Here is a 15892-nt window from a genome sequence, read left to right on the forward strand (position 1 = left end):
AGCAGAGATGCAGCTATTTACTTACTAGTCAAAATTTCATCAGATAGCCTAAATGTATGAAATTTATGCAAAAATACTCTTTATTTTGTCACTTTTTCAGCAGAAGTATAAGCACAATGTTACGATTAGCTTTAAAACTATTCGCTCATGCAAATAAAAAAAAAAGAAAGTTTTTTTGTCCTGGTTTTAGCTGGGACAGAGTTAGCTCTTCTTTTTAGCAGCTAGAAGAGCTCCGTGTTTTGGTTTTACTCAGAGGCTCGCTCTGAGAAGAATGTTGATAGCAAGCTGATGTTTGTGATTGGAAGTGAAACTCCAAGGACTTTTCAGTGTGCCGGAGTGCAGAAGCACGGTGGGATAAGGGGGGAGCATAGTTGGGACAAGGGGGACACGATTCCCCTTGTGATTTGTGGTGGAACTTAAGATTGAGGGCCAAACTGGCCAATTAGTATTCCATATCATGCAGCGTCATGCCCAGTATAAAAGTGAGGGTCAGCCGGACAGAAGGGCTTTTGCGCTTTGGCTCTTTCGCCGCTTCTGCTCTTTTGCGCTTCTGCGCTTCTGCTCTATTGCCTTTTTTTTTTTTTTTCTTCTCTCTCCCAGTACTCCCACTCTCGGAGTACTCTCTCTCTCTCTCTCCCCCTCTCTATTTCGGGGCCTCGCATTCGTCCGAGATTGCAGCTTCAGGACGAGACGGGCTTTGCATACGAGGGGGTGGTGAGCATCTACACTGTGTATTAAATCATCTGTATTAAATTGTTCTTATCTCAACCCACGGGTTTCCCATTTCTCCTTTAATTCTCTCTCTCATCCCTGGGGCTGGGGGAGGGTGAGTGGGCAACTGTGTAGGGGCTGGTTGCTGGAGCGGCCTAACCCACGACACTTCTCATACTGGTACTTTTTCCAGACATATCCTAAAGCATTTATTAGGAAAATGCTAATATTTTATATTAGGAAAAAAAAATATTAGGAAATATTTCTTTACTGAAAGAGTAATCAAACATTGGAAAAGGCTGCCCAGGGAAGTGGTGGAGTCACCATGCCTGGAAGTGTCCAAAAACCGTGCAGATGTAGCACTTCAGGACACAGTTTAGCGGGCATGGTGGTATTGGGTTGACGGTTGAGCTTGATGATCTTAGAGGTCCTTTCTAACCCTAATGATTCTATGATTCTATGACTTGTTACTGGAGATTGCTACTTACACGGCACAGTGCAATGGAGAGAAGCTATTACCACAGAACGTGCGGAAAAATTTTTGTTCCAATAGTACCTCTATGCAGTTTTCATGACCTGTAAGAGATCAGACATTTCACAGTGTTGCACAAAGCACGCAGTTCACCGAATTCACATTACGCTGTACAGATTAAAATTTAACACTAAGTTCAAAGTTGAACACAATATGTATATAAACTCTTATATGAAAAAATTATAGATTATTGTCATGGTTTGATGTGGAGGGGGGGTGGTTCTGGTGGCAGGAGAGGGGTTTTGCTCCCTGCGACCTCCCCGGTTTTGGAACCGGGTTAGGTTTGGTTCCAGCCACCAGATCAGACTGCCATCCCCCTCGGGGTTGAGCCAATAGGGCGCCTCTGCGAATTGCCCTCTTTAAGTCAGGACAAAGGGACCGGAAAAGGTGCTTTGCCCAGGATCGAGCAGAGAAGGGAGGAGGGCACTGCCCCCGCTCCCTGGCTCCCGGCCGGGCGGCTGCCTGCGTCGGGCCGGCGCTGCCCACGGAGAATGGCGGCGGCGAAGCCAGCTGGGGAACTCGGGGGCACCCCACTCCCGGGGTGCCCACTGGGCTGAGTTCACCTGGAGAGGACTGAGATCTGAGAGAAACAGCTGCATCGACACCAGGTCGGTGAGGATGGAGCGGGAGGAGGTGTGCTGGAGCTGAGTTTCCCCTGCGGCTGATGGTGAGATGGCAGGCGGCCCCCCTGCAACCAGGACGGCCTCGGTGGAGCAGCAACCCACTCGCAGCCCGTGGGGAGAAGATGCCTGAGCCTGAGGATGGTTGTGTTGGGATGCACGACAAGGCAGAGAGGCATCTGGAGTCTGCGTGACGACCCACGCCGGAGCGAGTGGCTACAGCTCCCTAAGTACCCGAGACTGTGGTAAAGCCCACACCGGAGCAATCTGTGGGGAAGGATTGTTTCCAGTGGGCTGGACTCACGTTGGAGAAGTTTATGGATTTTTCCTCGTGGGTAGGGGATCCATTGGAGCAGGGGAAAAGGGTGTAAGGACTCCTTCTCCTTTAAGAAAGAGGCAGCAGTAACAGCACGGAATGAACTGACCTGCACTCCCCCAGTCCCTGCCCCCTGTGCTGCTGGGGGGAGGAGGTAGAGCCGGGAGGAAAAGCTGGGGGGGGGAAGGTGTCGGTTTTAAGATCTGGTTTTGTTTCTTTCTGTCCTCTCAAGTAATCGGTTTTTGTTTCCCTTTGTCCTTCTAAGTAATCATTAATAAACTGTTTTGCTTTGAGAAAAGCTCTGCCTGTTTTGCCCAGGACCATGGTTGGTGGGTGCTCCCTCTGTTCTTGTCTCAACCCTCAGTTCCTTTGGTTTTTTGTTTTTTTTTTTTTTTAATTTTCTCTCCTCTCTACTTTACTGGAGAAGGAGAGACTGTGTGAGTTTTAGTTGCTGGATCAGCCTAAAACCACTACAATTATTTTCTTTTTTTTTTAATGGCAGCAGCAAGATAGATCCAGGCTTGTATTAGCAGTCACTGAAAAAAAAAAAAGGAAGGAAAAAAAGGTCTCTTTTTTATGTGATGTTATGTATGTCACCTTACACATCTACAAAGATGGTCTTAAATGATGGTATTAGGAAGCTTTATCCATATATCAAGCAACAAGTTCGGATTATCCAGTTTAGAATATCCATCAATTCACATGGTCAATGAGTAAGAAGGTGACACCTCAAAGGAGCATTCCTGGCCCCACAGAAATCAAGGAGATTTTCACCACTGATGTCAGTGAAACCAGAATTTCACCCTGGCCTACTGTGACTGGGAGCAAATGAGCTGCAAAGCCACTGGGAGGTATTGCTGGAATTTCCCTGGCTTCTGAACTGAAGGGCGAACATAGCACACACTAGCTACGGAGAGCAAGTGGACAGGGGATAATCCGCCTCTTCATCTCAAGCTTCTCAAAGCGTTAGGCTGCTTTGTTATCATGTTTCCCTAAAACTGAGACCCCATTTGAACTTGGCAGAAGTCCACAGGGAGAAACTTACCGTTGTAAGAAGCCCAGTGCAGTGGTGTGTAGCCCTGATTATCTTTGAAACTGCAGTCCTCCTCCGACAGCGCTATCTGCAGTAACTCACTCAGCCACGTGGCGTGACCCCGCGCTGCTGCGAAGTGCAGAGGTGTTCTGCCTCTGGCGTCTTTACATAAGATAGACACTTCTTTCTCCAACAGCATCTGAACACACTCTTCATGCCCAGTCATAATCTGGTAACAAAGGAATGAGTAAAGAGGTTGATATAATACAGATTCTTGCCCAGGAAGTACGGAATATGATTGATGCCCGTGAACATGAAACTGCATGGGATTCAGAAGGCAGAGATGAGAGGTCCTTTGCTCCCATGAGTACCTATGATAACAGATACACCGAAAGTTATTTGGTGCTGTCTTTCAGAGGCATTGATTCCTAGACTGTGGAAGTGACTCCATCAAGCAAGACACAAAAGCAAGGAGGTGTTTAAGACTAAGGAAACAGGTGAACGGGAGGTGAGGTTCAGAAAACCTGAGTCTGGCTTCTCAAAGCCATGTATGAATGTGAGAGAAGAACTGAGGGAAAAAAGGGATCAAGAATATAATCAGAAATATGAAAAGCTGTTTTAACAGCTGGCCGGCTACTACTAGTGACCTTCGTATCATACATAGGCTAGCTCTGGTATCTTTGTCATGTTCATGTATCTGTACATGTTCTGTATCCGTACAGAACAGAAATTTTATGCCACAGCTTTTATTACACACTTGTGCTGGACTTCTAAGATGAACTGCTCACTGCTCTTCCCATAGAATTCTGTATAAATATTATCTCTTTCATCAACTTCACATTGGGTAAGAACCTGACTCCTAGAAAAGATTAGATCTGCCTAGAGTTTCACTAGCTCCACATCAAAACTTAAGGCTTACTTATTTGGGCCATCCCCCCCAAGAAAAATGAAAATAACTGCTGGGTAGTTCTTGTAAAGAAATTATTTTTGGAATTCATAGGGTGCTCGTTATAAAAATAATGATTGCTATACTGAAGTATCTAGAGCCAAGAAAAATTAGTCTAACCAGTATTTTATCTAACTGATTAAAGTGAATGTGAAATAAAGTTGAGAGCAGAGCATTACTGAGAGGAGATCTGACCTGCTTTTTACCTCATTGACTGTGCTTGGGCAGGTTTCCAATCATTTACAGTATTCCCTGTATTTATATTCCAATCATTCCATATCCCTGTATTTATAAGTGAGTTGTAGTCACAGTAAAACAAATAATTAATAATCATAAAAATCAAGTTACCCCTCGGTGTAAAGCTGTGCATCCCAGGAGATCAGCAGCATCTACAGATGCTTCTTTTTCAAGTAGTAAAGAAACAGCATCAATGTGCCCATATGCCACTGCCAGCATTAGTGGGGTCCTAGGAAAAAAACAAAACAAAACAAAACCAGTCACAGCTATGACATGACATACTACTCACCACTGCTAACTTATAGGAATAGAGAAATCAGGAAGCCTTGCATTTCTCTCCATTCCTACCCACAAACCTGTTTCTTTGACCATACTCATCTATGTAACACTCAAGTGAAGACCTTTTGTATGAAATTATTAAGATGTTTAGCAACCAACTACCACGACTGAAATAGAAACAAACTCATTTGTAAGCCGTTTACAGAGCAACATCATTCAAGACAATTTGTTCTATTAGTAACCTACAATTATTGTCACCTCCAGCAACACATAAGCTTTGTGATGGCCAAGTGTTGTGAATGAACGTCCCTGCTAGTTACACCAAGATGACAACAACCCAAAGCATTTCTTTTGCAAATGCTGTGCAATTGCTTAAAGGGGATGAAGGGACATGAGGAAACCATTCGAGTCAAAATTTGGACTCATGCATCTTCCATTTTTTTCTGAAAGGGATCTACTCTCCTTCTATTTTTAGATAAGACTAATACCATTTAAAATTGTATGTATAGTCAGATATGTTCCAGGCACCTCAAATGAGTTTTTTTTAAACCACTCGCATTTTCACTTTAAAAACATACTTAATTCTCCCCTTTATAACTGTCATTTAATGACAAGTAAAATTTTTGTGGGAACATCTCAGATTCATGTGTCACCTCAAATAAACATTCTGTCTCACTGCACCAGCCCAGTATACCAAATAAACCCTGAAATATCAACATTTTAGAAAGAAAAAGACTTTCTATAAAAAAATCTCAAGAGCTTGTTAGTTTTTATTGAATCTGGCCCTCAGCATCTATGAAGAATTGTTTAAAGGATGAAGCAAAGGCTAAGATTAATGAATAATCCTTTCCACATGGCTTAGATCAACTGAACGTGCACTTTGTAATCTCTGCCAAATTCTACAAGACGACGTGCAGGAAATACAGTATTTCAAATAAATGCTTTTTTAGTAAGAAATCTGAGATGCTGTTTGAATCACAGAGCTGAAAGAAAACCATCACAAGGAACACTTACTGTCCTTTGGCGTCTGTCACGTCAGGGTTGTCTGTAACTTCCAGCAACAACCGTAAACAAGGTGTATGGCCATTAATGACTGCAAAGAAAAGTATGTTCAATGAAAATACACTTAATTTCAGATACTTTTCCATTGGGATGCTAATGGATAAGAAATTTCCTTAGGAACACAGAAAACATTTTTCAATGTAAGAAATTAATATTCTCACAATTTTTATTTCACTTGTGCCGATAAAATGGTGAGCTCTTTTTTCCCTGACCTCAGTAAGACGAGGATTAGTCCTCTTACATACAAAAACCCCAAATGAGTAAAACGGAAGTCGTGATTTTCACTACTGAGAGATCTACTACACCAGACAGCATTTCAAAATCCCCCCGAGTGAGCGGGCAGACAAGGCTTTCTGCGATCAGGTTTGGAACGCGGTAGGAAGTACATCAGCCAGGCTCATTAATTTTGTGTGCACTGTACAAGCAAGATCTTCAGTGCTGCTGTGAAAAAAGAAGCATCTGCAAAGAATGACCAACGATACAAATGTCATACTCATAACAGCACATAACACCGGAGAATAAAGTTCCTTTTGGGTTTTTCCAGCTCTTCTAGTTGAACATTTTTCAAGCCACAGCTATTTCTCAAAAACAGGGTTTGATTTTTATAATGCAAACCATTGCTGTTGGAAAACAGCTCTGAGTTACCACATTTTACAGGGCCTGACACTGGAAACTCATCCGTGTGTCAGCTGGCTTAAAGGCTTCAGCTTTATACAACTCATGGGATGAAAAGAACAGTATTTTCTTCTTTGAAAAACAGAAATTCCTGTACTCAGTAGATATAGATTCTGTTCTTATTACAGCAAGTCATGCATTTGCACTGCCTACACCCTGTGGGCTGAGGCAAAACCCTTGGACACCACCTATGTCACATCACTCTGGCAGAAAAATGGGCGGACATCATCACATTTAAATCACTCATCCAAAAATAATCTTAGCTGCTCTACCCGGAAAAAACAGAAGACATTTTTAGTTATTTACCACTAAGTACTGCTGTATACATAACAGGTAAACAGTTCTGCAGGGCTGATGAGTCACTGGCTTAGAGGAAAAAAGAAAAAAAGTCTGTGCTTTTTCCCAGCAGGAAGAGGAGAAATCATAACTTTTTCACACTGGTGTCTGAAAAGGATTTTGGTAAATGAGTTTTAGAACAGATACTCCCAGAAACTCTGAGCAGCTGACCCAGCAATTGTTAAGCGTTACAGACCCCGCAGGGAACATCAGTTTTGCCAACAAAGCTACAACACTAACACCAGGGGAACATCTACAACGGATTCCCCAAGCTAGCCAGAGGAAAGACTGGTGGTAATAAAGTCATACAGGGAACATATAATTTAAGGCTAAGGAAATTCTCCATATTATGAGGTCAGAGGAAGTCTATTCCCTGAGGCGGAGAGACAGGAATAAAAAAACCTCACTTCATTAGGTGATTTCTCTACTGAAGTCATAAATCCCTTTACTGAAGGGAGCTCCGCGGAGCCCTGTAATCCAAGCCACCACTTCAGGTCTCCTTAACTGTTGCGTTCTGCAGTTGTGCTTGTGTAACCAGCAGGAATGAAGGCAAACGCGTTTCAGGGGACGGGCACACACGCCGCCTTGCTTCTTTAAGCGCATGGGAAATACATGCAAGTATTCACTTTGCTGTGTGCAAAGCCCCACTGTCGCTCAGGGATTCATTCAGCCAGAATTCTGCTGGATTTCTCAAAATGTATCCGTTTACCTCTTTCACTTGCATTGCAAATAAGGAACGCGGGACACTGCAGCGGCACCAGGAGAGGTGCCGACAGGTGGCATCGCTCTGTGCCAAAACACTCCTAAACAAAACGTACTGTTACGAAACGGCGTAATAAAAATCATCAGGTTGCAAGTGGCTTTTCATAATAGTTGGAGATAGAAGCTTAATTCCAGAGCTAATTTCCACAGAACTCTCAAGATAGCTCTTGATCTAAACGTTGTCTTAATGGATATTTGCCCAAAGTGCACTTATCTCCCATTTTAAAGCCTCCAACTTCATGACAGTGATAAATTTCCTTTACTAAGGGTTCAAACATTCAGCCTGTCTGAGCAGTATTTTCCCTTCTGAAGGTACATGTTTTTTTCCGTGTCTCATTCCTGTGGGTAGGGCTTTCTTGCTTCTTGCCTTTCCCCCTCCCCCCCTTTTTCAAATACACATCTAACATTTTGTTTCACTGCAGATTTAAAGAACATTTTGCTTGTATCCCTTGAAGATTTTTTAAATCTCTTAAATTTTATTTTTTTTTTAAGCACAAAATAAAAATTACAGACTAGAAAGGTCTACAATGAATCTTCCTACTGGTTTTACATGGAATGCACTCATACTACAGTGATGGAGGCAATTAAAAAATAAATTAAAATAGGGAAAAAAAACCCAAACCATAATCAGAACTTGTATGAAGGTAAGAAATGTGCATATTAAAATAATGCCTTCTATTCAACAAATCTATTCAACAAATCCATGTTCCAAGTCAGAACTGCTAACAAAAACATGGTTTTGTTACCATTTGGTTTTCCCAGTACTGCAGCACCCCTTACAGTTCAGCTGTGGCAACAAGAAACCTGTGTCACGAGAATCAAATTTTTAAACAAATGCAGCATCATTGCTATAGTGACGATGTAGCAGACAAAGTCACATCTTGGTCATCATCAGACCCCAAACTATGTTTGAAGTGACTATAGGCAAGCTCTTGACCAACACAGCTCCGGTTCTGCAGTGGCACTGATGTTGATTTAAATTAATTTAAATTAATTCAATTAAAATAACAGTTTTAACAGGTCAAGGATCGGCTGGATTTAATATTTTGTGAGTTTATCAACAACAACTACAACCCCCTCTCACTGAATTCTCAAACCTCTGACACGTAAACTCTGGCAGCACATCTCATTACTTTATTGTGAGGAGCAATGTACTCAGTTCTGATGCAAAGTTTAAGAAGGCAGAAAGCATTTTTTAGTGTGCTGTGAAGATCCATCATGCACGTTTTCTTCAGTACTGCACACATAATTGGTAATACTCAATTTGACCTTATGCTTCCAGGTTGTGCTTACACAATCACATACAGAGAACAAGCTGGTATTAGAGGATGTATATGCATTTTAATCTAAGCAAAATCAAAAGATAAACAGAAAGACAATTAAGTCTGGCCCTGAAAATAATTGTTATCCAATGAAGTATTAATTGTACTTCCCACCAGAGGTCACTGCTATGCTGTACTGAGGCCCTCGATGAACCGCGAGAGGAGCAACGCTCAGTTTGGCACCCCGGCGTGTTTATCTGACAGGTACATGTTAAATAATAACCTTTAAATAAATGGCAAATTCTACAGTTTTCCAGTTAATTATGCACGTTGCGTAATTAACACTCAACACATGAGGAACGGAGCAGACTCTCAGCAACAGCAAGCTCGCTCAGGAGGAGGAGAATGTCTGAAAGAGGGTGAATTTTTGTAGTGCTGCCCCTGCAGAAGTTGGAAAGTTCTGAACAGGATAAGTTCATCACCAATGAGAGCCTATCTGTGTTTTCAACCTTTCTTTCCCAGGAGAAGCAGGGAGGCAAGCCTTCTCTCTTCCCCTGACTTTTTGGCTGAGGAACCATTAAGAGAAGATGTCGCAGGGGAAACATGACACATCTTAAAGAGTAGGTGGTAACAGAGAGATAAAGTAAAGTAGAGGCAAGCAGGTAAGGCCAGAGTGTAGGGGTGTGGAAAAATATGGGATTCGGAAGGAGGCAGGACTGAACCATGGGGACAGAGGAAAAAAGACCAAGGAAATGAAAGATAAGAGTTAAGCGTAGGACCTCAGCCAACAAGCAGCAGTTCTCAATACAAGTCAAAATCTCTTTCTTCTGTTTACAAGAAACGTGCACAGGGATAGTAGGTAGGTCAAGGTACCTGCTTCTGTGTTGTAGCGTTTATAGCACAAGCGTAACGTAAGATCACGCTCACCTGAGGCGTGGAGAGGGGTCCTTTTGGTGACATTGTCTTTTACAGTGACAGAAGCACCTTGGCTGATGAGAGCTTCCACACACTCTGCATGTCCTTTAAAGGCAGCCAGGTCCAAAGCAGTGCGTCCCTTCTCGTCCTTAATATCCAGATCTACCAGAGATTGGAGAAGTACCTCCAAGGCTTGATGATGACCATTATAGGCCTAGAAATATGAAATACGTCATGTAAAGAACACAACTCTTGTCTTTCTAAGACTTTCACATAAAATGCCAATAAAATCCATCACTGTCACAGCCTCCTAATCACAATAGGCTATAGGCCCAAATTTAAACACAGGAAATTCCATTTAGAATCATAGAATCATAGAATGGTTAGGGCTGGAAGGGACCTTCAAAGGTCATCTAGTCCAACCCCCCTGCAACAAACAGGGATATCTCCAACTAGATCAGGTTGCTCAGGGCCTCGTCCAACCTGGCCTTGAATGTCTCCAGGGATGGAGCATCCACCACCTCTCTGGGCAACCTGTTCCAGTGTTCTACCACTCTCATGGTAAAAAATTTTTTCCTAATATCCAATCTGAATCTACCTCCCTCTATTTTAAAACCATTACCCCTTGTCCTATCACAACAGGCCCTCCTGAACAGCCTCTCCCCATCTTTCTTGTAGGCCCCCTTGAGGTACTGGAAGACCGCTATAAGGTCACCCCGGAGCCTCCTCTTCTCCAGGCTGAACAGCCCCAACTCTTTCAGCCTGTCCTCATAGGAAAGGTGCTCCAGCCCTCTTATCATCTTCGTGGCCCTCCTCTGGACCCTCTCCAGCTGGTCCATGTCCTTCTTGTGTTGGGGGCTCCAGAACTGGACGCAGTACTCCAGGTGAGGTCTCACGAGGGCAGAGTAGAGGGGGAGAATCACCTCTCTCGACCTGCTGGCCACGCTCCTCTTGATGCAGCCAAATTTAATGCAAAAAACCCATTTTTTACTGTGATGGTGGTCAGACGTTGGAATAAATTGCCTGGAGGCTGTGAGCTCTCCATGCTTGGAGATATTCAAAATGTGATGGGGCATGGCCCTGAGAAAACCTGCTCTAGCTGACTCTGCTTTTGGCAGAGGTGGGACTAGCTGATCTCTAGAGGTCCACGTCAACCTCAACTATTCTGTAATTCTGCACAAGTAAACTGGGAAGAGGGATCATGAATCTTGAACTCTTGGGAAAGGGAAGCTATTGTGATCTTTGAGGCCACATATGCTGGATCCCCTTTTGATAGCACAGTTTCCGTGGCACACTCCCAGGGCACCGCTGAGGTTTAAGTATGCCTTCCCACACCTTGCTGTGTACCAGACACCTTTTTGCACTCTGCGCATCTCCAGGAGAGCATCAGAGTATCCCATTCCATGATCAAAGCCATAGGCTCAAGCTCTAGACCCAAATTTATAGACTAGTTATAAGTCGCAACTTTACATTTAATTTCACTTCAGTGTCTGTGTCTTCTTCTTACCCAAGTGTTAGACTCAATAAGAACCAAGAGCTCCAACTGTCAAAAACTTAATTAACGATTCCAGCCCAGAACCTGTTTCTGTTACGTCTAGGCCTATATCCCTTCCCAGCTTTTTCAAAACAAGTCTATGATTAAACCTGCTTCAAAGACAGAGATTAAGGAACTGTTCTAGGAGATAATGATCAAACTTTATACGTCTCACACTTACAGCTAAATGCAAAGGACTTTTCGTAGCTGCAGAATCAGATTCCTCAAACATATTGTTGGTTTTCTCCAGAAGCTGGGAAGAAAAACAAAACAAAACAAGTCTTAAAACATCTTCACATGATACAGGATAAGTTCTCACAGTCTATAAATCAGCAGACAAAGATATATTTTGTTCTCGGATGTCCGCAGTGAGAATTGAAAGACTGCAAGGAATAAATACTTCACAACCTTTTCTGTAAAGTATTTTAAAGTTTTTCCCCACAGGGTAAACTAGTTTAAATGCTTGTCATGAACATCCTTACCCTGATTAACTAGTTTCCCTGAAATCATAGGGCCTGCCTGGGTGAGAAAGGAGCCTTAAAAGGAAGGGTGTGTGGAGTAGAGCCCAAAGTAATTTCACCCTGGAAAAAGCGCAGTTTCATGATTATACAGGTAATGCATATGCACACCATGTCTGATACAGCGTTTTGAGTAATTCTGACACATAATTAGCACTGGGAATAATGATAACTGAGCTGTGAGCCACTCACAGTCATTTTTATAATTTATCAAAGTAGAACCTGCTCCTATAATGACAGTCTTCCAAAACTCAACACATCCTTGAACCTTACAAACATCTAATAACAAGCATCGCGCTTTCATACGATCCTCTTCATTTCAAGGGATCCCAAAGCATTTTAAGGCTTAACAAACAGGGCATTTCTGTCCAACTGGAAGGAGGAACTATGGATTAGCACCACTGAACAACACACACGAACCCTGACAACTTATCCAATTGAGGCTGCAAAGAAAATCATACACAGTATTGCCAACAATATTCAGAATTCAACGTTTGTTCAGTAGCGCTACTCATATGCATGGGTTTTACTTAGGAACTACTCAAAGAATTAGTCTCCAAATACTTTTGTGACTGGAAATTAGCATTTTACAGAAAATCAGTAATAGGAAATTGTAAAAAGGAAAGAAAAGCATGGCAAGTAACTACAACTGACTTGTAATGTTTCTAAGGTTACAAGTTAATTTTGCACCCAGGTTGAGTTGGTTTTTTTTTTGTCAGAGTAAGGAATTAATTAGAAGACTGCAAGAGAAAGAGGAAAGGAAGTTTTTGTGACAATCTAGAAAATTCTAGGGTATGACTACATGGAATACTTTCCAAAGAGGCCAGTGAATGCCTATGGTAGGCACAGAATTTACCTGCCTACACTGCAAGATGATGGCACATCCTAAACTCTGATGTATGGCTGAACTTTTGGTGTAACAAATTAGTCTCTCATAGTCCTACATCAAGGACAAATTTATCCAAAAATCAAACCGGAATACAAGCTAGTATTAATAATGCATAAGATGTCACAAATCTCTTATTACAAGGACACTGATCTAATCTTTTGAAAAAGCTAGAAAACTGAGCAGTAATTTTGTTCATTTATATATTTTGTGCCTAGTAAAATATCAAGACGGGGAAAGGAAAAGCTAAGAAAAAATACAAAAATCAAGTCCCCCACCAGTTTTTCTGAAGGTTTGGGGCAGGGTTAGGAAACACACTTGGTCTTACCATGTGGAGCCACCTCCAGTTTAAAATATTATTCTTCTCTTACACAAGATAGGTATAAAGAGGATGAAGCAGTAGCCAGCTCTGAATATGTGAACACATTCTGATTTTCTCTAGTGAGTAAACAAACTAAAAAAATCCCAGCAAACAAGCCCAAGCACTAAGCCTGTTCCTCTGCCTGCCTAATACTGGCATTTACTCTGAGACCATAAGGTCAGCACAGCAGACTAATTTAATCACTTTTAATTACATTTATCGTAGCCTGTTGAAACTTTTTAACCTGTCAGAAGGCTCCAAAAGTCTCCTGGAACAAGGTTGATAGAGGAGATAAAAAAAAACACACAGAAAATTGACAAAATTAAGGCTCTAAAGGAACGAATTGTGAGATTGGAGAGCCCCTCACAAAAGGCATCTCCATGGCTTAGAGTTAAAGCAGCTTAGGCTGATGCAAACTAGGCTTAATGAGCTTATTACTCATAAGGCTGAATGTTTCCATCATAAAGTCAAGCGTAAACAAGAATTTGATGGTAAACCTGGTAGCTCTCAGATATGTAGCCAGACAGTGCAAGAAGAGAAATTATAAAGGAGAGCAAGAAAAGGAAGATTAAAGACACAGCACTAATAATTTTTTTAGCATGCTTTGTCACATGCTGCTTTATAACAATGAAAACTAAGCCATCTGAAGGATAAGCATCATGCTCAAAGAGACAAAAAGTACCAGGTCCAAGTTACCTTCTAAGAACGCACTTATAGTCAATTACATATACTTGTTATATGAACACATAAAACAGTGTGTCCTTGGGGGGCTCTAGCTCCATAATGCTTCTATCTCAGAGTGTACTTGTAAGAAGCCATCCACAGTTGCATCTGTTTCTAAAAAAGGTGAATTTATCACTCAAAACCATTTGCCCTGACAGCCACGGAAGCTTAAATCCACAGACCCCGCAGAGAGATCCAAGAGTGTCTGCTGTGCTGCGACACGCACCTGCTAGAAGCAGGTGGTTACTAAGCAGGAATTACTAACAGTTTACCGTTACCGGTGGCTGGCTGGAGAACGTCCCTGCATAGCTCATTTCTAACTTCTTGTGCCATTGAAATGATGTCTTTCAGCTGATTACATTTTTATTTATTGATTGTCCATAGAATTTAAATGGATGTCAGAATTGTGCGGAGACAATGCAAGTGAAATTGGTGGGCACCATTCTCTCTGGTCAGGTTATGACCTTGTAAAAGGTAAGGATACCCTTACTTCTCTTTCTGCCTCTTGGAAATTCCCAGCACAACCCCTTCGCTTCCCTTAACAGCGCTATTTAATACTGAATGTAATTATTTGGTAGAGTCTTCTTCACACTCAGAAGCAGGAACCCGAATGCTTTGGAAGTGACATGCAGACAAGTAAGATAAAACATGTCAATTATTCAGTTCTATTGTTACAAACTAATAGCACTACAAGGCTGCTATTATAAACTGTCTTCTCTCCCCCAGCTCTACATGAAGACTAATAACATTTAAGTTCTCATAATATTATTTTATTTGTATGGTAAGGGTATTTACAGACATAAGAGGCTTTACTGCTTGATTTTATTCTGTGGTTATAATAAAGGATTATATGGGAGGATATGCTCTGGGCGTTTTTCCCATCTCCTTTTTTACTTAGACGTGCCAGTTAAAGAGTCAGGGTAGTCCTTATGATTGTCCTTATGGATTGTAATATATTCTAAAATTCAAATCTGTTTTTTTAAAAAAAAAAAGCTTCATGGAGCATCTCAGTAATTTAAAATTTCCATTAGGCAGAAAAGGAGATAATCACACATAAAAGGTTTAAGTTACATTTTTAAAAGGAAGACGTCAGAAACAACTTCAAATCATATCTCAAATCCTAAAAGAGAACAGAACGTGTGATTCTGTCCAAGCCCTCATGCACCCACACCTCTAGCCACAGCCATTTAAGTGCAGTACTGGTAGTTATGTCAAAGGTTCGGTCTAACTACCACTGACTTTTCTTTGAGAGTTCTTACTGGTTCAGTGACTAAGGCAACTCCTACATTCCTTCCAGCACTGTTAATGAACTTCTTCGGATTGGTGCTATCAATACTAACCATGAAATGGCAAAACATTAGACTGGATGCGTATAATCTATAAACAGCCTTTACTCTGAAAGGTTATTAAGTAAACAGCATTCAGAAACATTCACACATGTGAAGAGCTGATCAAAAGGCAATTAAGACAAAAGAAATAGTTGAACGTTGCTCTTCTGCAATAATTACATGGCAATGTAGCTTATCGCTTACAAGGTCATTCAGAAGTGGCAATTAGTAACAATTTCTAATGTCACTTTCCAAACTGAATGAAAACATATCAGCTAGGATGTCACTCTGAATCTCATCTTTCCTGATAAATTAACATAGACAATTGTCTCTACTGGGGGAAAACATACCAGCAGCAGCTTCTTTTAAGTAAAGGCTTTTCCAGCAAGTAGCGAGCACAAGATTGAAGACTCTCATCAGTTATTTCAGATGAGATATAAAAGAGTAATAGAATTAATGTGTACTATTTTATACCAGGGAAGCACATTTTTAAATCTCAGAATTACTCTTGATTGAATAATTCATAGGTGAAGTGGTACAAACATATCCTCAGGGGGGGACAAAAAATCCTATAAGCTCTCTCCATATTTGTAAATACAAATGATCAAATTATTTGAATTTGGTCAGGTTAAAACCAATATACATCCTCAACCCAGTGTATGATATGTTTTCCTAAAATCAGGCTTTAAAAATCAGATTAATCTACGTCTATATAAATTCCACTCATGTGGGCAGATTACGGGTGAAGTTAAAATAACACAGGCAAGAAGAAGTTTCGCAAGAGTTGAGTTAGACTGAGTCTGAAGGAATTCATTAGTAGTTCCATGCAACTCTTTCAGTACAAAGTTTAAATATC

General features: G+C 41.4%; 1 protein-coding gene across 1 annotated transcript in view; it reads right to left on the reverse strand.

The window, feature by feature from the left end:
• The window catches only part of ANKRD44 (ankyrin repeat domain 44), a 75955-nt gene that overhangs the window by 9224 nt on the left and 50839 nt on the right, over positions 1–15892 (reverse strand). Inside the window, exons 17-22 of the mRNA XM_086615565.1 lie at positions 11402–11473; positions 9699–9900; positions 5689–5767; positions 4507–4624; positions 3225–3441; positions 1200–1287 (exon numbers count right to left, since the gene is read on the reverse strand). Coding sequence (XP_086471691.1) covers positions 1200–1287; positions 3225–3441; positions 4507–4624; positions 5689–5767; positions 9699–9900; positions 11402–11473 — 776 coding nt within the window. The remainder of the gene's footprint in view (positions 1–1199; positions 1288–3224; positions 3442–4506; positions 4625–5688; positions 5768–9698; positions 9901–11401; positions 11474–15892) is intronic.

Source organism: Tauraco erythrolophus, chromosome 8 (assembly GCF_009769465.1).
Source record: "Tauraco erythrolophus isolate bTauEry1 chromosome 8, bTauEry1.pri, whole genome shotgun sequence".
Lineage (NCBI taxonomy): Eukaryota > Metazoa > Chordata > Aves > Musophagiformes > Musophagidae > Tauraco > Tauraco erythrolophus.